Genomic DNA, 23,354 nt, shown 5'->3' on the forward strand with positions numbered 1-23,354 from the left:
AAACAACTACTTATCTTTTAAGCTAACATCTTGGTGCTACCTACAAAGTTCAGGGTTCGTCTATCACTCACAAGCACTAAATGGAGTATTACCTGTGTGCAGCCTTTTAGGAATAAAGCCTTGAGACCTCCACAGCCTCTCACTAGAGCTTGGATGCCATCCTTGGTTACTTGGTCACACCAGGAAATGTTCAATTGCTCCAATAGTGGACATCCCTCACTTAGGATAAAATAAAATGTAACAAACATATGACTAAACTCAATTCTTTAACTCAGCACCAAAGTCTCATTTAATTGGTTATTTAGTTAAGAAGTGGATATAGCCCCATGCACTCCCGCAAGAATATACATTCTTACTTAATGCATATTTAGAATATAGGCAATCCCATAACAACAAAAAAGTGGATTCATCAATGTTTGTGGTGTTTGTGTGGTACTATATATTACTAGGAGGGCTAGCTCAAATCCAGCTTAACTGACAAAGCACAAAGCACAATATTGTTTTTCAGATATATTAGATTTTTATGGAAGTTTATACTTTTCAAAGTATATTTTTTTTCCCACTTATCACATATTTAAAAGTTCCCTAGATAGGAAACAGAAATTAAGTGACTCATTTAAGTTGACCAAATAATTAAGAGTTTAGAGTCAAACTCAGAATCTCTATCAAATAATTCTATTATCAAAGTACTAATGAAGACATTTAAGCAAGTATTTAAAAAATTAGAGGATCTATAAATTTTCCTTATCTGGGGCGCATCTAGAGCAGGGGTCTCCAATCCCTGGGGCATGGGCCAGTACTAGTCCGTGGCCTATTAGGAACAGGGCTGACAATAGGAGGTGAGCAGCTGGCAAGCAAGTGAAGCTTCAACTGTATTTTTGGCCACTCCCCAGCACTACCATCACGGTCTCAGTTCCACCTCAGATTATCAGGCATTAGATTCTCATAGGATCACCGGTCCCTGATGCCAAAAAGGTTGGGGACCGCTGGCTTCTATCAAATATTAGCTTCATTTTGATCTTTGATTTCACATTTAACTATGGAAGAATTCCAAACTCTATGACATTCTTTGGAGAATACTTATATAACTGTTTTATAAAATAAAGCCAGGGGATCCTTGTTCAAGTTCATTCTTCAACATTAAGTGTGACTTCAAGCAAGTCACGTTAGGAAGCCTGCCTGAACCTCTCTTAACCCAAGACCAGCCATAGCCTTTTCTATGTTCTCCCCAAACTGATATACTTCTATTATGGCACTTATCACATTGTATGTAGTATGATGACATGTTTAGTGTTATTTTTCTCCCACTAGACTCTGAGCAACTTAAGGGCAGCAACAATATCTTATTCAGTTACATCCCATAGTCGAATCACATTACCTGACATTCAAAATGTTTTAGACTTCCTTAACTGTAAAGTGTCCGTCCTATGTACCTCACAAAGTTTTCAAATAAATGAGATCATTAATGTGAATATTTTATAAACTATAAATGTTGTTACATATCCTATTATCCTACACGGCAAACAGCCTTAGATGCATATGTGCTCAATATTCATAAGGAAGGTCCAGAAGGAGCTGCATTTTTAGATTACTTATACTCTACTTACCCAAATCTACAATTGCTTCTTTTAACAGCTAAAATCTTACTATTTATAAATGTAACCAATACATGGGACCATAATCATTTATAAAAGGCTGATAAAAAAAGTAAAGTTACAAAGAGAATGGGCATTTCAAAACTTTCCTTTTAAGACACATCTTCTGTAATATACTTTAAAAAATATATTAACATTAAAATTAAAATGTATTGTTTACTACATGCCAGGAACCCTATGTAATTTATATATACTATGTTGAAACACATGAAGCTGTCATATTTATAAGACAAAAACTGTTGGAATATTGGAACTTTATATGGTTCAGCCTAATATTATCAAATAATTAATAACAGTGTTTAATCCTAGTAACGACCCTATGAGATGGAAAGGAAAAACTTACAAGGGTTATACTTGTTCAGGGTACTTGGTTAATAATCTGACTACAGAGTGCTGCTTTAATCACTAATAATGTTTTGTTGTTGTTGTTGTTGTTGTTTTGGGGGGTGGGGTTCAGGGGAAACAAGCCTTCAAAAAATCAAATCATTCATTTATAAATTGTACTAGCATGTTCAGATATTCTAGTTACTCTAGTCATTTCATCTGAATACATCCTATAATTTGGGAAAGTGTTAAAAGATTTATTCTGAACTACGGTACATATCCATAAAACAGTTTCCTTTAATTCCAACTTTATTTCAATTATTTAAAAAAATAAGTATTTGTCCTGATTATTAGACAACCTTATTATAAAAAACATAAAAAATTTACCTCAGAGCTTTTAGAGACATGTTTGTTATTGATGTACAGGAAGCCAAATCAAGGTGCCTGAGTTTGGAACAGAACTTGCTAAGGCTAGTACATGTACTGAAAAACGGAAAAAGGAGAAAAATAAATAAATAAATAAATAAATAAGAACACATCCTCAGTATATCATACACGATTCTCATTAAACGTGTGTATATGTAAGAACTGTAAAATTTCCATACTCCAAATAAAAGCAGTTATAAATCCCAGGACCTTTCACAGTGAGGAAGAGATCAGTGCCATTTACGAAGGATAAAAAAGGCTGTGCTGTGTATGGGAATTTCCACGAGAGGAAAATGGTGTTTTACTCACACTTGGAAATGTTAATAACTATTAACAGCAAACTGCGTATGCGCTGATAAGAAATCTATATGCATCTTGCAAATCCAGGAACATCAGAAAGCTACCTAGTACCTGCTAACAAGTGGTAAAACATGAAGACTGAAAGCTCTGTCTCTGCCCTTTCACTTAAATCTCTGCTCAAGATAACCTTTTGCATGGCAGTAATATAATAATTGGATTTTTGCAAGGTATACAGAGGATGTATCAGCATTGGCCTGAAACACGCTAAGTTATATAACGTTACTACCTATTTTCCTTTATGAATTTCTTAAAGGTTCTTTTCTTGCAGTGGTTAAGTTCTCAGTTTAATTTTTTAACTTATAATGAGAAATTTAAAATATACCTAAGAGTGAATAATAGAGAATGCACATGTACCACCATTAAGCTTTGGCATTTATCAACATTCTACAATTTCTATTTCATCCTTTCCCTTTTTTCATTTCAGTATTTTAAAGCAAATCCCAGGCATACTCTTTCACTTATAAATATCTGAGGACATATACCCAGTCTGTATTCAAGTTTCCCCAATTTTCTCATACATTTTTGTCAAGCTAATTTGATCAAATTAGGACCCAAATAAGAATTATACATTCTGTTTGGTGGATATGTTTCTTAGGTCTTTGCATGGATCTATGTTTCCATTTCTTCTGGGTAGATGCCTAGGAGTAGAACTGCTATGTCCTAAACTAAGTTTATGTTATCTTTTTAAGAAACTGTCAAAACTACTTTCCAAAGTGGCTCTATCATTTTACATTCCTACAAAGCACCTATAAAAGTCCCAGTTTCTCCACATCCTTGCCAACACTTGGCAGTAGTCCTCTTTTCGCTAATAGCCACTTTAGTGGGTTTGGAATGTAATCTATTGTGGTTTCATTTTGTCATTCTGTAATAAAGGTACTGCACTGGCCAGAATCATCAACAGAATGTTGAATAGAAATGGTGAGAGTTAACATCCTTGCCTTGCTCCTGACATTAAGGTAAGCACTCAGTCTTTCACCATTACACATGATGGTTAGCTGTAGGTTTTTCATAGAGGCCTTTGATCAGATTGAGAAAACTCCCTTCTATTTTAGTTTGTTGAGAATTTTTTTATGAATGGGTACTGGATTTTGGCATGTGCTTTTTCCAGCTAATGATGTATCAGTTAGTTATCTATTGTTGTATAACAAATTATCCCAAAACTGACCAGCTTAAAACAACAAATATTTATTATCTCACAATTTTTGTGGATCAGGAATACAGATACAGGCAGTTTAGCAGGGTGCCTTTGACTCAGGGTCTCTTGTAAGGCTGCAATCAGAGTATTGGCCACAGCTGCAATCATCTCAGAGGTTAACTGGGTACAGATTCTCTTCCAAGCTCATTTAGGTTGCTTCTGGCAGATCTTAGAAGAACTAATTCCAAGTTGGTTTTTGGTAGGTTTCAGGTCCTCTCTGGCTATTGGCCAGAGACCTCAGTTTCTTGCCACATGGGCCTCTCCAGAGAGCTACTCAAACAAGGCAGCTTGCTCTCCCCACCACCCTGCCCTGGAGTCAGAGCCCTGAGAAAAGGTAAAGCAAGATAGAAGTCACAGACTTTTTGTAACCTTATCTCCAAAGTGACATCCAATCTCTTTTACAGTATTCTATTGTTAGAAATGAGTCCTTCATCCAGTCCATGCTCAAAGGGAAAAGATTACACAAGGGTGTGAATTCTAGGAGGCAAGAATTATTTGGGGCCATTTCAGAGGCTCCTATCACATTGTGATGATCATGTGGTTTTTGTCCTTTAGTCCAGAGGCAGTAAATCTCACTAGCTACCCACTTTATTTAGCCCACAAGTTAAGAATGGTTTGGATATTTTTAAATGGTTAAAAGAAAATCAAAAGATACTATTTTGTGACATGTGAAAATTCTATGAAATTCAAATCTTAGCAGCACCCAGGAATAAAGTTTAACTGGAGCACAGCCATGCGCATTTGTTTATGCATTGTCTATGGCTGCTTTTGTAAAACACTGACAGGGTTGAGCAGCTGTGACAGAGACTGCATGGTCAACAAAGCCTAAATATTTTACCTATATGGCCCCATACAAAGTTTGTTGACCCCTGCTTTATTCTACTATTATGAGATATTATGCTAATTGATTTTCAGATGTTAAACCATACTTGTATTTCTGGGATAAATTCTACTTGGTTATACCATTTTATATGTTGCTGGATTCAGTTTGCTAAAATTTTGTTAAGTATTTTTGCATCCCTGTTCCTGAGGAATACTGATCAGCTTTCCTTTTGTGGTGATGTCTTTGGCAGTTTTGGTTTCGGAAAAATACTGGCTTCATGGAATGAGTTATGAAGTACTTCTTCATTCATTTTATGGATTTAAAGACTGGTATTATTTATTCTTTAAATATATGATGGAACTCAACAGTGAGGTCATCTGGGCCTATGCTTTTTTCTCTGTGGCATAATTCTGAAGTATTCAGTGAATTTACTTGGTATATATTCAGACTGCTTGTTTTTTTTTCTTGAGTTAAATTTGGTAATTTGTGCCTTCCCAGGAATTTGTCCATTTCATCTGGGTTGTCTAAATTGCTAGTGTAGTTATTATATTTCCTAATACTTTTAGTCTGTCTTTTGGGTATTTTGTCCTCACATTCATTCCTTCTTTTGATAATTTGTGCCTCCTCTCTTATTTTCTTAGTCTAGGTTTGTCGATTTTGATATTTTTCCCCCCAAAGAACTAGCTTTTGGTTTCATTCATTTTTGCTGTGTTTCTGTTTCTTATTCACTGATATCCAATCTATACTATTTCCTTCTTCTGCTTTCTTTGGGCTTAGTTTGCTCTTTTTCTTATTTCTTAATGTTGAAGACTGTTATTGACTTGAGCTTTTCTATCTTTTCTGATAGAGGAATTCAGAGCTACGTCACTACTTTAGCTATAACCCATAAATTTTGATAGCTTTTAATTTTCATTCAAAATATTTTTAAAATTTATTTTGTGATTTTTTTTTGTCTTTAACTGTGGCTTAATTAGAAGCGTGTTGCTTAATTTCCAAATACTTGAGGCCTTCCCAGATTTTGTTTTGTTGTGCATTTCTCGTTTAACCCTCTAGTTCTGGTCAGAGAATATATTTTGCATAGTTTTAATTTTCTTAAGTTTATTAAGGCTTACGTTGTGGCCCAATGTATGCTCTATCCTTCATGATATTCCAAAGTCTGTTTGTGAAGAATGTTTATTCTGTAATTACTGGGTGGAGGTCCTATTTGCATAGTATGGATTTTTCCACCTGTTTACTTTCAACCTATTCGTGTCTTTGAATCTAAAGCATGTCTCTTGTAGACAGCAGATAGCTGGATACCGCTTTTTAATCCATACTGACAATTTGTCTTTTGGGTGAAGTGTTTATCCCGTCCACATTTAACAGAATTATTGATATGCGTGGATTTTGTCTTTTTCTATTTGTTTCATACTTTTTTCTATTTTTCTTTTACTGTTTTCTTGTGTTGAGTGTACTATTTCAACTCCTCTGCTGATCTTTTGCTATTTTTCAATGAATTATTTTCTTAGTTTGCTCACAGATTACAGTATGTACCTTAATTTGCCACAATCTATTTCAGAACAATAGATTAATTCTCAGAAAATATGGACTCCAATAACACCATTCCCTCCTTCCTTTGTGCTAGTATTTTCATGTTCAAAAATATTTCATATTTCTATGTATTGTTACAAACCTAACAATAGCGTTATAATTATTTCTTCATATACTCTTATATCTTCTAAAAAAGAGATATGAGAAAAATATAGTCTTAGATTTATTCAAATATTTAACATTTCTGGTGCTCTTCATTTATCAATTTCTATGGATCTGAGTTACCTACCACTTAGTATTTCTTTCATCCTGAAGGACTTCCTTTAGAATTTCTTGCAAGGCACATTTGCTAGCAATAAATTCCATTTCTGTTAATCTGGGAATGTCGTTATTTGCCTTCATTTTAAAAGGATAGTTTTGCTAGGTACAGAATTTTTGTTTGTTTGTTTGTTTCCTTTTAGCACACTGAATGTATCTTATGACCCTGGCTTCCACGGTTTCTGATTCTGCTACTCATTAATTGCTTAGTCCTTTCTTATGCAAGAGTTATTTTCTTCTTGGTGCTTTCAAAATTTTCTCTTTTAGTTTTTAACAGTTTGGCTCTAACGTGTCTGCATGTAATATGTTTTTATCCTTTTGGGGGTTCATTAAATTTCTTATATCTGTAGGTTACTGTTTTTCATCAAATCTGGGAAGTTTTCTGCCATTAATTCCTCATATTTTTTTCCTGCCCCTCTTTCTCTTGATTGAGATTTCCATTTTATGTTTATTGTTACTCTTGAGGTTGTCTCACAAGTCTCTGAGGCTCTGCCATTTTTCTTTAATCTTGTATTGCTCTGTTCTTCAGAATGGATAATTTCTACAGATCTACCTTTAAGTTTATTAGCGAGAAGATGTATCCTTAAGGTAATTGCTGCTTTGCTTTATGCCATTTTGGCTTATGAAAGGTTGCATAGGAACATCCTTTTGGACAGCAGAGGAAACCGATACAAGCATTTAAAGCTATACATTTTGCTCTAAGCACTGCCTTTATTACATTTCACATTTCAAATGTTGTGTTTTTATTACCACACAGTAAAACATGTTTTCTAGTTTTCTTTGTAATTTATTCCTTGACCTATGGGTTATTCAGAAGGGTTATATTTAATTTTCAAATTATTCAGATATGTTATTGATTTCTACTTTAATACAGTTGAGGCTGTAGAATACATTCGATATGATTTCAATCCTTCTAAATTCACTGAAATTTGTTTTATAGACCATTACTGATTGTGTCTTACTGAATGATATTCTAAGTGTACTTAAAAAGAATGCTAATTCTGGTGCTTTTTATTATAGCATTCTATAAATGTCAATTAAGACAAGTACACTGATAGTGCAGGTCAAAGTGTTCTATAACTTTACTGTTTTCGTCTACTTGTTTTTATCATTTACTAAAAGAGGAGAGTGCTATTCCTGAAGTTTATATAATTTGATATTAATAACCACTTCAACGTTGCTATGTCTATTGTTTGTAAGGGTATATCTTTTCCCATCTCTTTAATCTCCATGTTATCTTCCCCTAAGTTTTCTTTAAAATTCTTGCATATTTGTAATTGCTATTTTTAAACTCTACTAATCAATTTTAAATAATCTCCATCCTTTCTAGGTCTGTTTATATTGACTGGTTTTTCCTTCTGGTTCGTCTTCTGATATCATTTCCTGCTTCTTTGCATGTATTATAATTTTTGATCGAATGCTGGAAATTCTGTATGCTAAATTGCTACATGTCTAGATTTTGTTGTCTTCCTTTAGAGAACGTTGAGTTTGGATTTGGCAGGCAGTTAAGTTAGTTGTGAATCAATTTTATCCTAATTTTTTTCTTTTAACCTTTATTAGAGCAGGTCAAGTGTAGCTCTCCTACCAAGGTGTGACTTTCCTGAAGTCTCTATTAAATGTCCTAAGGTATTCAATGAGCTTTCTTCCTTTTCGGTAGTTACAACAAAGCCTTATTTAAATTCTGGCAGTTCTTTAGAGCTTATCAGATATTCTTTGCCTAACTTTGGGGTGTCCATACACATATATATAGTTTACTATTTAGCCAAATCTATGTAGATTTCCATAGCCAGGGTAATCATAGGGCTCATTTCATGTTTCATTCCTGTGCTGCATGTTGTTCAACACCTTGAGCTGATTGTTTTCTATGTTTTGTCTAGTTTTATAGTTGTTTACAGTATGAGGGCAGTTACTGTCATGGTCAGAGGCAAGTCTTCATCTTTGATTCTTAAAGTATCTTTTCTTTTAAATTGTATTTAAAATATTGCTTTTCTGAAATCATTAGAACAAGTAAAAATCTGAACGCTGACTAGGAATTATCTGATGATTTTAAGATATTAAGGTTTTTTATAGGAGTGATAAAATTAATGTTCTTAAGTTAAAAGCTTTTAACCTTTAGGAGTCCATATTTTAAAAATGCATATTTATAAATTAAATAATAGGATGTCTGGGTCTTTTTCAAAATAAGAAAAAAAAAGGGGTAAGCCAACACAAGACTAGCCATAAAGTTATAGTTTCTCAGCCATCAATCTGAAGCTGGATGATAGGTTCACTAGATAATTTTGTCTACTCGGTACGTGTTCAAAATTTTTCCTAAGATGTCAAAAGTCAGTAGAAGTAATTTCTCTCTGTTTGATTTTAGCTGCAACTTGATATGGCTGGGTTTGTGTGTTTTATTATGTTTTCACTTGTTAGGTACTGCTTTGATTTTTTTGAGTTAATTCATGGTTTAATTATGTAAAACATCTACAAAGCTATTAAAATAAAACTAGAAAACAGATTTAGAGGTCTCCCTTTCATCTTCGTCTCTTCGTGCTTTCTCTCTTCCCTATAAGTAACCATTTTTATTAGTTTATTATCTTTCCATTGTTTTTGAAAATATAAATAAATATGGATATACAGTTATATTATATCCTCTGACCCTACAGAAGTATCTTTGTATATACAAACTTCTCTGCAATTTCCTTTCTTAACTTAGATCACTCCAGAGCACGATATACCTTTTATCTCACCATTCCTCTACTGATAGACATTTCGGCTGTTTCATGTCTTTTGCTATTAAAAATAATGCAGTATCTGTTATTACAGGTAGTAAAAATGAATAGCCTTGTACATAAATCATATTTTGCCACTGTATCTTTGGTATGTAGTTTCTTAGAAAAAAGTATAAATTGTGTGACTTTTCTAGACCTCAAGTGATCAAATTAATCTGACATACTAAGTATTCAAAGGAAAAAATAAACAGGTAATTTATCTAAAGTAAATGTGGGGCTACTGGTATAAAGTCATGGTTGTGGTGAGCTTAGTAAGTTGTTTCTCATATTAATTACTTCCAAATCAATCCATAGGCATAATACTTATTAGCAGAATCAATTACTAACCACAGTCATTGTCTTTCAAACACTTTTGTATATTAAAAGTTAACAATGTTGTGACCTCAAAGAAAGGAATCGAATAAACAATGTGTACTCTATGCTTAGAGTGCTTTCCACTTTCCTTCAAGCAATTGTAAACATATCTCTTTTATGAGGACTTTATGAACAGGAAGATTCAGTGAATAATGTTAAGAAGCAAGCTTATTCGGTGGTTTCACTTCATCTAATAGGCAACACTTTCCCTACATAATATTTAATTGCAATTTGATAGATATTATTCAATAATATCCTTGGGCTGAACTCGATTTTTACCTTTGATGTCTACTGTTTCTGAGATGGTAAACTCTCAAGGATAAAAGACTATACTTTATTTCTTTTATATTGCAACTGACGCAGACAGTGCATTCAAAGAATCACTTAATAAATGCTCTCAATATTGATTATTACAAGCTGTTTAGTCCCATGTTTAGGATTTTCATCTTTTCATAGAATTATTTGTTTACTGTGCCTTCTGAATAATAGCAACTAGTACCTTCTTGAAATATAAGTAGTTCTAGTAATTTATATCATTAGTATCCCTACAGCACATTCAGTGACTACAATTTCTAAGTTTTATTTGAAATATCAAGATAAGATTTGGGCCAGATTCCAAAATAATTTTTTTTTTATTCCATTTCTACTATCACTTTCCCCTTTTAAACTATCTTTCCCCTGTAAAACAAAAATGAAATTTGCTAAATATATTTAGAAGCATGCACTTAAAGCTAGTATAGGCAGGATACAAGGGGCTATGACTTGCCCTTTCAAAACAAAATACTTACGCATCTGTAGTCTTTGTACAACCATTTAGATTTAGTACTTCAATGTTCCTACAGTTTTGTGCAAAGGTCCTTTACAGGAAAGAAACAGAGTAAAAGGTTTGAATTGAAACGGGCACAATTATAGGCATTAGAAAAAGTTATTACTGGTAATACTGGATGTCTGTCTGTACAAAAGTAGTTCATGATTACAAATAATTTTCAACCATAAACTTTTAAATGTTGGTCTTTTTTGTCAGCCAAGGTTTACATTACCTTAACTTTCAGTAAACAAAATTCACTCAAGGTTCTAAAGAACCATTTATGATGTGGAAAATCTGGCTGTTTTAGAGTGGACACTCGTTCTTGTTTTATTTTCAAAAGCATACACTCTACTACTGAATATTTTTGTGTTCTAAGCAATCTATGTGTGTTTGAGTTAGGAATAGCTTAAGGAAAGCTATAACTTCCCTTATAAATAGCTTAAAACCATTTTAATCTTTTCTGGGTGAGATAATGTTTTCTTTACTTCAGTCAAGAGTATCAGTTTTAAAAAAATCAATTGATCAATAGTTAAGTTCTTACCTTAATGCATTGTCTCCTACCCCGAGACACCCACGAAGACTTAATTTTCGTAAAAAGCCTCCACATCTTTTTGAAATATTCTCCACTACTCTGCCCTGTAAAAAAAGACGCATGAACAAAAAGATAGGACACTACAGTTTTTGGAAAGAACCCATCCTTGCTTTTAATATTTATAAAAAAATAATTTATAAATAATTTCTACTTGCTTTGAAGACTTAATTCAACAAGAAAACTTCAACTTACTGTGAGAGAGCTTTCCTTATTAACCCATCTACCAGAAATGTGCCTAAACACTACATTGTTACTTATTTCCTTCTATTGGTAAGATATTCTATATTTGAGGAAGAAGTGCTCTGTAGTTCTCTTATGCCACTATCTTAAGGTAGGCTGCCCTCCTGGTTAAGCTGTAGCTCCTCAAGGATATTAACTCTATTATTTCCGTATCCTTTCCAAAGTGTTTACTATAGCACTTTAAATATAGCAAAGACTCAATGAACACTAAACAAAAGCTTACTGAATGATTTTGTGGGCCATGTTGCTTTAAACATTTACATCCATGAAGATTAAAGAATTGTGAAAAACAAAATTCCAGCTTAATGTCATTAGGTATTATTTTCAAAATACTTTTTGAAAATAATGGAAAGTTTATGAGAGGCTTTTAAAAAACTTCTTACATGGATCTTCAAGACAATTAAGTTCCATTGGAACTTAAAAAAAATTTTTTTTAAATCTAAATGTAAATCTTATTTAATCCTTATAACATAATGAAAAATCTCTTATTTCTGCTCTCCTGGTGAGAAAACCAAGGACCACAGAGCTTTGATTCAGGTTAAAATAATTTACGCTTAAGCCATTATGCTTCTCCATTTTAGAAATAATAGGCAATACTAAGATGAAATATGGGGAAGAAGTGAGAAGGGGGAAAAAAATCTCTCCCCAGCAAACATAATTCAATGAATGACTTTGACTATTCTTCTTTTGTTCTCCACAAGAACTATCTGTAAGCTTCCCAAGAACCAAAATGCTCATCTCAAGAAAAATTTATACAAATGTCATATATCAACAAGTTGACTTATTTTTTAAGAAGCAAATACAAAAAGATTTCTTTAAAACTAACAAACACAGGTTCACATATCCACCACAAAAATAAAAACAAAAATTTTTTAGTCCTGTTAATACAAATAATTTAGTATTATTTCACTAAAATAATTCTTCTCATTCTCAAAAACTGAATAAGCTCTTGGGAACACTGCAGGCTCCAATGAAGTTCATATGCACGAAAATTAATAGTCTGTCTCTCCTGGGAAAGGAGATTTATATGGTTGGGGCTAATCTGTTCTATGCTGTAATTACATTCTAACGAGAGAAATGGGGCCACACACCACATAATTATACCTCAATATCCCTCTGGAAATCAAACAGGTCAATTCGCTGCCAGTTACTGCCATCCAGAGCCAGAACATTCCAGGCCTGTTTTGAAGAAAAAGAGATAGAATGAGCAGGAGCTGGGGAAAAGCCAGCAATATTCAAGTTCACAATTCAATCTACTAAGGATTGCAATTTACCAAAACATTGCTTAGCACCCCCCACCCCAACTCCCAAAAAGTCTACCTTATTTCTTATTCATACTTAATTTTCCAATTAGATTATCTCATAAATGAGCAGGTACAGAAACTAGCAGCTACAAAAGATTTTAATTTAGAGAGCTGGGGAAAAGACAGGTTGTGATAAGTATCATAGCAGAAATTTTTCTAAATGGAAGATTCTAGTTTCTAATCCCAAAATGAAATAGTCCAGCTGATGAGAAGCAAGTCTGTTACTCTATCCCTCAACTAGGATCAAGATGAAGGTGAAACTAAAGAAAGAGGACAGTACTCTGAATACTGCTATGTTCAATATATATTTGCTATCCACAGCATCACTTGGTTGAACCTGAAACTGTGATATAGTGACCTGGGACTTAGAAAAGACAGCATAATTTCTCCATATATATGACAGAGTCTTAATGCTTTCCTCATTACCAATCTGCTCACTTAGAGATGTTTTTCAATTGGTCATCTTTCCCCCTAATTTGATTCGGTGGTAATTTTAAAACAGTGAAAGTTTAAGATTTCTCATACATTCTTCAGTAAGCTACAGGGAGGCAAGAAAGTTTCTAAGCTTTTCAATTTTTCAAGATTAGGTGAAAAATGACACCAATAAGAATTAATTTGTTGTGAATCATTCTGTATTTTAATCAAAAAGCCTTTTAAAGTATTCCCTATTAAAGTGTAAACAAAAGTCTTAATATTGTTGAATTATAAACTCAGAATGTCATTTCTTACTATAACAACCAAAACACAGATCTGATACTAAAATTTTAAAAAGGAAATTGTGTGACAGATACCCTGGTGCCAACAAGTGTATCCACAATCAGCAAGAAATATGTCAGTGTATGAAAGTAAACAAAGTTATTCTGGGAATCTTTCAGGTTTTCTCAGGAGTTCAATGATACTTTTCTCTTTGTAGCTTCATATTTTTCCAATGGTTTCTTAAATGGTTAGCCACGGAGAAAACAGATAAAACTTTTAAAGTTCATGTTTATTAGATCTTGGGCTGAATATACCTCTGATACGGTCTGATATTTTCATTTCCTTATACTACTTTTTCCAGCAAACAGGAAACATGCCAAACTGAGAATAAAATAGGAATAATAGGTTCTTCTCCGCAGCCTCTTTTTTAAAACAGATTAAATACTTCAAGTTTAGTAAACAATAACTACTGAATACTAACTATACAGATTCAATGAAATTGGTATTGTGCTTTCTTTTCTTTTAAATTAAAACATATTGAGAAGAAAAATCTGCAAATGAAAACAATTAAAACTCATTCAAATCAACATCCCTGAAACTCTGCAACTGAACAGATTTAGACACAGGTCTGGGTATTCCATTTCTCAATGATGACCTCGGTTTCATATGGAGACAACAAGGAAACCCCACTCATCTGTACCAATCATGTCTGGAGCAACCACTCAGGTACCAGGGACATAATTAGAAATCATGAAAATACTATTGATTGTTTCCAGAATAGCTGGTATAGTATGGTTTTGGGGATGCAGAAATTAAAGTTGGCAAGACAAAGTGACTTTTTTATGGCAAGTGAGTTTTTGGTCTTTTTTTTTTTTCTTTTTTTCTTTTTTGAGGAGAGCAGTGTTGGTAATTTGAAGGAAAACCTAGGTCTACCTACAAACACAATACTCTATGATATAATCATATTATATATCCAGTACCTTGGATTGTACCTGGTATATAGTAGCTGTTAAATGAACAAGCAAAAAGCCATTGTCCAGTTTATAAAAAGATAACTGTAGGTGCTCTCTCATTTTACTATTATGTATCTGTATAACGGAAGAGACGAGGAATAGTTCATAAGCAATTTTCCCACAACAGAGATCCTATTCTTTGTATTAGTGACAGCCAATAAGATTGTTTCACTGTTTTGTCACAGCAATGTCAAAAGACAAAAATGGATAATTGCAGAAGCTAAGTTTTGATTTTTATCTATACTTTTTAAAAAATTAAATTCTATTATCTTTTAAGGAAAGAATACAGGGAGGTAATAATATGAAAATTAGACCCTCAAAAGCCATCTGTGAGTATGTGTCCATAAACTGAACTAGGAAAACCTCATAAAAACACTGTTTTATTACAATTCTGAGTAGAGCCTAATCTTTTAATTTGCATCCTAACCTTTTCCTTGAAAACGTTTCCTCTGTTTATATTATATAGTCAAAAGTTCCAAAAATTAAAGACAATATATGCCGTAGAACTGTAGAATTACATGGATTTGGGTTATGCCACAGGTGAAACACCATCCTCTGTAACATACAACTAACACCTCAAGTAAATGGTCTGCCTACTATAGAACTTGGAATCATCAGTGTCAGGAAGGGGTGCCCCTCCAATCATGTCAACCATTCTTACCCTGGAGACCTGAGCACAGCGACACAAGGTAACAACATCGAGAAAAGAAAATATCCTAAAAAGAGATAGAGACAAACTTTATTATATGATAAAGTCAAGAAATTTACAAAGAAAATATTGCCCATAAAAACATAGGGTGAGAAAATAATCTTTTACTTGATAATGTACATATAAGTACCATACAAGGTCAATTACTTTCATCGAGGGATGAAAAATGTTTCTGATACAATTTTTTAAAGTAAAAAACAATTCACACTTCCAGTTGTCAAAATAAAATAGGCTATGGGAAGAATACCTTTATAAAGAATTTTTAAGAAAAACGATATAATAACACCTAAAAAATAGAAACTATAAAATGTTAAGTCTTTATATATTTAATTCTAATTAGGAAATGATATAACTCATTTAACATATCAATGTTAGAAAACACTGCTTAGAATTTAACCTATTATAGAGGATAAATAATTATTTTGAACCATTGTTATTTGAAAAAACTTATTTGAATAAAGCCTGATAATTCCCTACACCATAAACTTACACTGTAAAAATAGGTCAGAACATTCTGGGAATAAAGTGAATGGGTCGCTTTTGCTTAAAGTCCTCCTTACTCATGAATAACCTTAAAGATCATTTTGATCTGAATAATAAGCTAAGCTCTTTTGCAAATGGCAGAAAGTACAACATTGCATGTATTTTAAAGATTTAAGTAAAAGCTTGAGTTAGCATAAGATAACAAAATTTTTCTGTTTAGTGATTAGGGGTTATCAATCACATTTTGGAACTTGGAATAAACTGAGTTAAAAATTATATCGGACAGTAAGTTATGTGCATTTAGTAAATATTTTGTTTTTAAAAACATTTATGTAAAATATATATAACATAACATTTACCATTTTAACCATTTTTAAGTGTGGCATTAAATATCCATATTGTGAAACCATCTCCAGAACTCTTTCGTCTTCCCAAACTGAAACTCTGTACCCATTAAACAATAATGCCTCATTCCCCTTCTTCTAACCCCTGGCAACCACCACTCTACTTTTTTTTCCTCTATGAATTTGACTGTTTTAGGTACTTCGTGAGTGAAATCATATAGCATTTTCCCTTTTGTGACTGGCTTATTTCACATAGCATAACGTCTTCAAGGCTTGTTCATGTTGTATCATGTGTCAGAAATACCTTCCTTTTGAATGCTGAATAATATTCCATTGTATGTGTATGACACATTTTGTATATCTTGAGACTAAATCTCTCATCTTCTTCAATACTCCCAAATAAACATATCTCAATTCCTAAAAAATAAGTTTATCTAGTGCAACAAAACATTCTTACATTGCTGAAATGTAGCTGCTTTTCCTGTTACCCATTATAAAGTACTTTATGTGGAGTTTCATAATAGAAAGATCCTGTTTCTGCCAAGTCATCACTAATCTCTAAGCAATTTGTATAAATATAGTATTACACACAGGGGGAGGGGCGCAGGTGAGAAACTTTAATGATCCTAGTTTGACTTCAGTAACCTTTTACTATAAAGGACATTAATGAGATAATTGGTAAAACAGGGATACAGTCTGTATATCAGATAAGAGTATTATATCAATGTTCAGTTCCTCCTTTTGATTATTGTACTGTGGTTATGTACCAGAACATCTTTGTTTTTAGAAAACACTCGCTGAAGTCTTAAGGGGTAAAAAGCATCACATCTCTGACTTACCTCAAATGGTTCAGAGAAAAAGAAAATGATAATGCAAGTGAGGTAAAGGTTAACATTTTGGGGAACTCAAGGAGTGGAGAGAAGTAAAAATACAAACAACTGGCTTAGTATCGGCCACATACATCTAATTGGGTCATCCTGTACTTTGCAAGATAATTCCTATATCCAAAGCCTTGAACCATAATACAATTAACATGCAGAAACACAAAAGCGTCAGGAAACAAAGTGATTGTTAAAAAATAATTTTAGATAGTTTTCATAAAATTGAACCTGATTTATTAAGATTATTTTCTAATGTTTTCTTCTAGGATAAAGTTACTATCCCCGTTCCCCTGTCCTTAGGACAAACCTGATCTAGATAGACACAGAGATGACTTTAGAGCTATTAATCAACTTCATAATATCAAGCTGAGCCTGGAGGGAGCTCATATACACAATATATATATAAAAAATACACACCGGCAGTGTGTCTAACATGTATCTTATTAATAGTCTTATCACTACCATGATACTGAGGCAACAGAGGGGCTGCTACTGTCTCACAAAATTTGGGGCCAAACAAGGGCTGAAGTCTCCCTCTGGCAGAACTAAAATAAGACATCTAATTTACTCCTCAGAATATTTTTCATTTTTGTTCCTCCAGGCAATGGAATATTAAGCTTGGCAGTATTAAAATAGCAAATGGCAATTATGGAGAGACAAGCAAATCACGGAAGAGATGAAGTCTATAGATGGACAACATCCAATTTACTAATGGATTGTATGTTCAAAGCTTATAAATTCTCAAAAACAAACAATATTACAAATGATGGTTAGCTTGCGAGGCAAGCCTTAGCAGGGAAAAAAACCCCTAAACTACAATACCATCCACTAGGCAAAAAAAATTTGAGCCTCAAATCTTGTAGTATACCTGAAACAAAGATTCTTTGTCTCTGTCCACAAAGGGGGAACGCTCTCTCAGATCTGTCTAGTTAATCACTGCTTACTCCTTAAGTGTGTTTCACTTCCTTGGAAGCATCTTCTACTCTCCAAAGTTGGCTGTAAAGTCCTGCATGTGAGCTTGCTGTAATGCTGTAGGCAAACTGCCATTATATCTCTATACTTATTATTTTCATGCCTGTTTTCTCTACTACTTAGCGAGCTTATTGAGGCTAGCGACTTTATTTCTATATCCAACATAATGCCTGGTACACTGCATGCACTCAGTAAATGTTTGCTCCTACATTAAGGTTTAAGGAAATTCCAACTGTGATATTCTGGAAAAGGCAAAACTATGATGACAAAAAGATTAGTTGTACCCAGGGTTAAGAGGGAAGAGAAATGAACAGGGAGAGCACAGAGGATTTTTTAAGGTAGGAAAAATACTCTGTATGATTTTGTAATGATAGATATATGTCACTATACATTTGTAGAAAGCCCACAGAATCTGAAATACTAAGAATGAACCCTAACATAAACTACAGATTTTGGATGATCATGTGTCAATTAATGTAAGTTCATCCTTGGTTTAAAAAAAAAAAAGCACCATTCTAGTGAGTGATATTGATAATGGCAGAACATATGCAAGTATGAGGGCAGGAGGAATATTTCTATACTTTCCTCTCGACTTCACTGTAAACCTAAAATTGTCCTACAAAAATAAACTTTTTTTTTTTTTTTTTTTTTAAAAAGGAAAGTTGAAGCAATACAAAGTTGAACAATAAGGTTTGTACTATTAAACCTTGGCGTTTTAGCATCTGGCTAATACAAAATAAAATACATTTTTTAAATTCTCTCACCAAAGAAAATATATAAACTGCAATAGCAAACACAAATAGAAATATATCGTGCACATGTTATACAGAAAAAATAGCTCAAATATGTTTATAAAAGTTATATATATATTGTTAAAAATTAGTATAAAGCAAATTGCACTGACTTACTTTTCTTGGTATTTAATAAACACTTTACATCTATCAACCCTTCTGATCCTTATGATAACCCAAAGAGGCAGGTACTGAAATCCTCGATTTATTGCTAGTAAATGACAGAATCCAGATAGTCAGATTTCAGAGTCCATTCTTAATCATCATGCTTTTAAAAGGAAGACACACACACACATACCTACTTACCTATAGCTTTCAGAATTCCTGGTTATTAAACTGAATGAAAAGCTACCAGAAATCATCAACATTATAAGCTTCCTCAAATAAAATATGAGATTGCATGTGTGCAGAGAAGAGTTAAGAGAGCAGGCGTACCTTTAGAAAGGCTTGCTTGCCATGTTGGCACTGAGATGGGATCTGAGAACCTGGATTTTGGAAGAGTTTCCACTACTCCCTCAATGAACTTCCCTGGCAGACATTTTACTTATGTCGTCACAACTTGTTGCTGGAGGAATTAAGCACATTCTGTGTGACTCCACTGAGAAAGGATCAGGCTTATGCCTGGCTTCTATTTTGCCCCACACACCTTTTCCCTTTGCTAACTTTGCTTTGTATCCATTCCCTGTAATAAATCACAGCCATGAGTAAGACTATATGCTGAGTCCTGTGAGTTCTCCTAGAGTATAAATTACCAAACCTAGAGGTGGCCTTTGGGACCCCCAACGCAGGATGATTATCTATTAAAAACAAACAAACAAACAAACAAAAATAGCCAATTCATTCTTTCCATATAAGTTCAGAAAGTTCATCTCCTATCAACTCATATATATGACATGTAAATTATGTCCCAACATGTCCAATTGCAGAATAATAAAAAAATTTTTAATTCTTATAATAATAATCCTCATTTTGAAACTGCACTTTATTTTATAGCTAAAAGGCCATGTGTGGGCTGAAGCATGAAGCAGTCTTATCCCTCATGTCATTTTTATAGTTATCAATATCATCCTCAGAAGAAATCTTTGAGGAACAAGTCATTTTATTTTAGCCCTTGGAAAAATACACAAGACTCTTTGTCTTATAAACACTGACATTCATTTTTCAAGGGGTACTCCTAAATAAATGCATACAGCTCTGCTCTGAAAGAGAGTACTGTTAATCCTGCTAACTGACTTTCACATTAGGCAAACAGTGAATTCCAGCTTGCTACAGCATTAATAATAAACTTTGTTTCAAAAGGGAAGGAAGAGAATCAGTAAGTAAGTTAAAGTTAAGAGGAAACAAGAACACTTGCTTAATTCATTGGTCATTTGGCGGTGGCCTTGCATTTACAAGGAAACAGTTTGGTCCTAACAACACAATTGTTCTCCTTGCACATTAATGTGTTGAATTGAATGATGTAATATATAACTTAAAATTTAACCAAACCAATTGTTGTATATTAAACTATTTTAACAGAACACTTACATAGTCTCATCATCTCTCCCAAGATATTTATCAACAACAAACAAAAATAATTTCACAGTGGAGAAACAGAAAGACACTATCTTAACTAGGTGATCAAAGTTAACATCAGCAATAATAAACATACTGACATTATGTGCCTCTTGTTATGACACACGGAGAATGGCATAACACCAATTTTGTCAAAATGCATAATCTAAATTTAATCACAAAAAATCCCAGACAAAGCCAGATTGAGGGAGAGTCTATAAAATAACTGACCAGTACTCTTCAAAAATACCAGAATTTTGAAGGACATAGAAAGACTAAGGGACTGTCCCAGATTAAAGGAAACTAAGAAGGCATGAGAATTTAATGAAACATGTTAATCCTGGATTGGATCCTAGGTCAAAAGAAGATATTATCAGGACAAGTGAGGAATTTGAATAGGTCTATACATTAGCTAATACTACTGTATCAATGTTAATTTCCTGATTTTGAAAACTGTACAGTTTGATTATATAAAACATTAATTCTGGGGTAAGGTTATTCTCTAAATTCTTCCGTATTGTTGTTGTAACTTTTGTAAATATGACACTATTTCCAAATGAAGAGTTAAAATAAGAACATCTAAAAGATACAGAAAAGTTTAATGAAAAAGTAACCTTTCCTTCTTTTCCTATCTTTCAATTATCCAGTTTCCCTTCCCTGAGGCACTTGTTGTTTCTAGTTATGTTATTTACTTCAAACAAAATTTAAACTTTTTAAAGAAAATTGCACATTCAATAAATTCACAATTATTTACAAATTATAAATTTACATAATACCCCAGACTGGATTTATTTATTAAAAAATTTTTTTTCTAAAAAATAAAAAAAATTCTTTTTTTGGTGACATTGGTTAGTAAATCCAGTGTTTCAGGGTATACAATTTAATAGTAAGGCACATACATATTGTATTGTGTGTTCCGTTCCCCTCCCAGTTACATTTCTTTCTGTCACCACATATTTGACCCCTTTTACCCCATCTACCTACCTTCTCCCTGAATTTATTATTATTTATACTCATCTATTATTCTCTGTTTAGTGTAATGTTAAAGTTATCAGGAAAGCCTCTTTTCTATTTGTCCTGGATGGTTTAAATAAAATCTATGTTTTATATACTTAAATGTATTCATAAGTAGTATGTTTTACGGTGTCAAATCATTTCCGTCTTTTCCGGGATATTGATTTTATTCTGTCTCCCAATTTAGGAAGGGATTTGTTTCCACTGGTAAGTTCAGAATCAGCTGTTTGGGACTCAAGCTCATTTCCTCACTGAAATCATATATATGGTAGTTAGGTTCCTTGCTTAGCTTAGACAGCAGTCAATTTAGGCTATAATGTACACAAGGGTCAGTTCCAACGTAATACATATAAATGAGAACCAAATTCTCATCTATAAAAATGTTGCTGTGGAGAAAATACCTCTAGTATTCCAACTTGAGAAGTCAGGCACATATTATCCTTCTTCAATCTCCACCTTTTCCAACCTCTCAACTCATGGCTACTCTTTTCCACAACCTAGAAAAAGAGCCAGATATTCCTAACTTTTCTTCCCACTCGCAAACCCTTACATGATAGTGTGCTAAGCTAAGTGGTAAAGGTAGTGCTAGCATAGAGTTATATAACTCTTCACTGTAACCAATGCCAAAGAGTGAGGAGGACAGGCAGAACTGAGAGCAGATTTGTATCTGGGTGTATGTATATATGGTAAATTGTAGTACTGTTCACATATATTCACATGTGCTGTCCCATATAATTCCCGCTCCATCGATGTCAGGCTTGGACATGGTATTTGCTTTAGGTAATGAAATTTAAGTGAACGTGATATATGCCATATCTGAACAGGAGCTTTAAAATCGCTTAGGTAATCTGACTTGGTCTCCTGTGCGCCTGCCCTTAGCCTCAGAGACAGCTCTTTTAGTCTTCCAGGAATAAGAAGCTAAGTGCAAAAAACCCAAAATTGACCCACTGCCTATAAGAGAGCCATAGCCAACCCAAAGCCTCATGTGATGGTAAGACAAAAAGCCAGATTTAGAAGCTGTTTGTGGTAGCAAAATCTGGTTGATAAAAGAATTCCTCTTCATCCAATATCCACCCAATACTATCTGTCTGGCAACTACAGACCTTATGGCTCATCGACAGCTACTAGAGTGACATCGGAAATAAAGTCTAAATCAAAACTTAATGAAATACCACCTCACACCTGTTAGAATGGTTATTATCAAAAAGACAAGAAACAACAAGTGTTGGTGAGGATGTACAGAAAAGAGATCCCTTGTGCACTGTTGGTGGGAATATAAATTTGTGCAGCCACAATGGAAAACAGTATGAAGGCTCCTTAAAAAAATTAAAAATAGAACTACCATATTATCCAGCAATTCTACTTCTGGGTGTGTATCTGAAGGAAACAAAAATACTAACTTGATCACTAACTTGCATCCCCATGATCACTGCAGCATTATTTATAATAGTCAAGACATGGAAGTTACCTAAGTATTCATCAATGGATAGATGAAAAAAAAACAAACAAACAAGAAGAAGTACAATGTACTATAATGAAATATTATTTAGCCATAAAAAGATTGCCTTTTCTGACAATATGGATGGACTTTGAGGGCATTATGCTATGTGAGATAAGTCGGACAAAGACAAATACTATATGACCTTACCAATATGTGGAACCTAAAAAACAACAAACAAAACAAAAAAACAAATTCATAGATACAGAGAACAGACTGGTGGTTGCCAGTGGTAGAGGGTGGGAATGGGCAAAATGGGTGAATGAGATCAAAAGGAACAAACTTCCAGTTATAAAATAAATAAGTCATGGGGATGTAATGTATGACATGGTGACTACAGTTAACACTGCTGTATTATATATTTGAAAGTTGCTGAAAGAGTAATCTTAAAAGTTCTCATCACAAGAAAAATTTTTTTTTATCTATATGGTGATGGATAGATTTGTTGTGATCACTTCAATATACACAAATATTAAATCGGTATGCTATATACTTGAAACTAATTTGTTATATGTCGATTACATTTCAAAAAAGAAAAAAAAAAGAAACAATAACTAAAGCTAGAAAGGGCAGAGGTAGGCAATGTTGTGGTCTAAAGAAATACAGAAAATGTTTTCTTTTACCCTCATCTCTTGCCTGGATTTCTTTAATAGCCTTATTGCTCTCTACTCCTATCCCCCAATCTGGTTGGCACACAGT

General features: G+C 33.4%; 1 protein-coding gene across 3 annotated transcripts in view; it reads right to left on the reverse strand.

The window, feature by feature from the left end:
* The window catches only part of FBXL20 (F-box and leucine rich repeat protein 20), a 72,598-nt gene that overhangs the window by 12,514 nt on the left and 36,730 nt on the right, over positions 1 to 23,354 (reverse strand). For all 3 annotated transcript variants that reach the window (XM_016164633.2, XM_016164635.2, XM_016164634.2), the window contains exons 3-8: positions 15,071 to 15,125; positions 12,501 to 12,575; positions 11,106 to 11,200; positions 10,545 to 10,613; positions 2,367 to 2,462; positions 93 to 219 (exon numbers count right to left, since the gene is read on the reverse strand). In XM_016164633.2, the coding sequence (XP_016020119.1) occupies positions 93 to 219; positions 2,367 to 2,462; positions 10,545 to 10,613; positions 11,106 to 11,200; positions 12,501 to 12,575; positions 15,071 to 15,125 (517 nt within the window). The remainder of the gene's footprint in view (positions 1 to 92; positions 220 to 2,366; positions 2,463 to 10,544; positions 10,614 to 11,105; positions 11,201 to 12,500; positions 12,576 to 15,070; positions 15,126 to 23,354) is intronic.

The sequence above is a fragment of the Rousettus aegyptiacus genome, unplaced genomic scaffold (assembly GCF_014176215.1).
Source record: "Rousettus aegyptiacus isolate mRouAeg1 unplaced genomic scaffold, mRouAeg1.p scaffold_m13_p_6, whole genome shotgun sequence".
Classification (NCBI taxonomy): domain Eukaryota; kingdom Metazoa; phylum Chordata; class Mammalia; order Chiroptera; family Pteropodidae; genus Rousettus; species Rousettus aegyptiacus.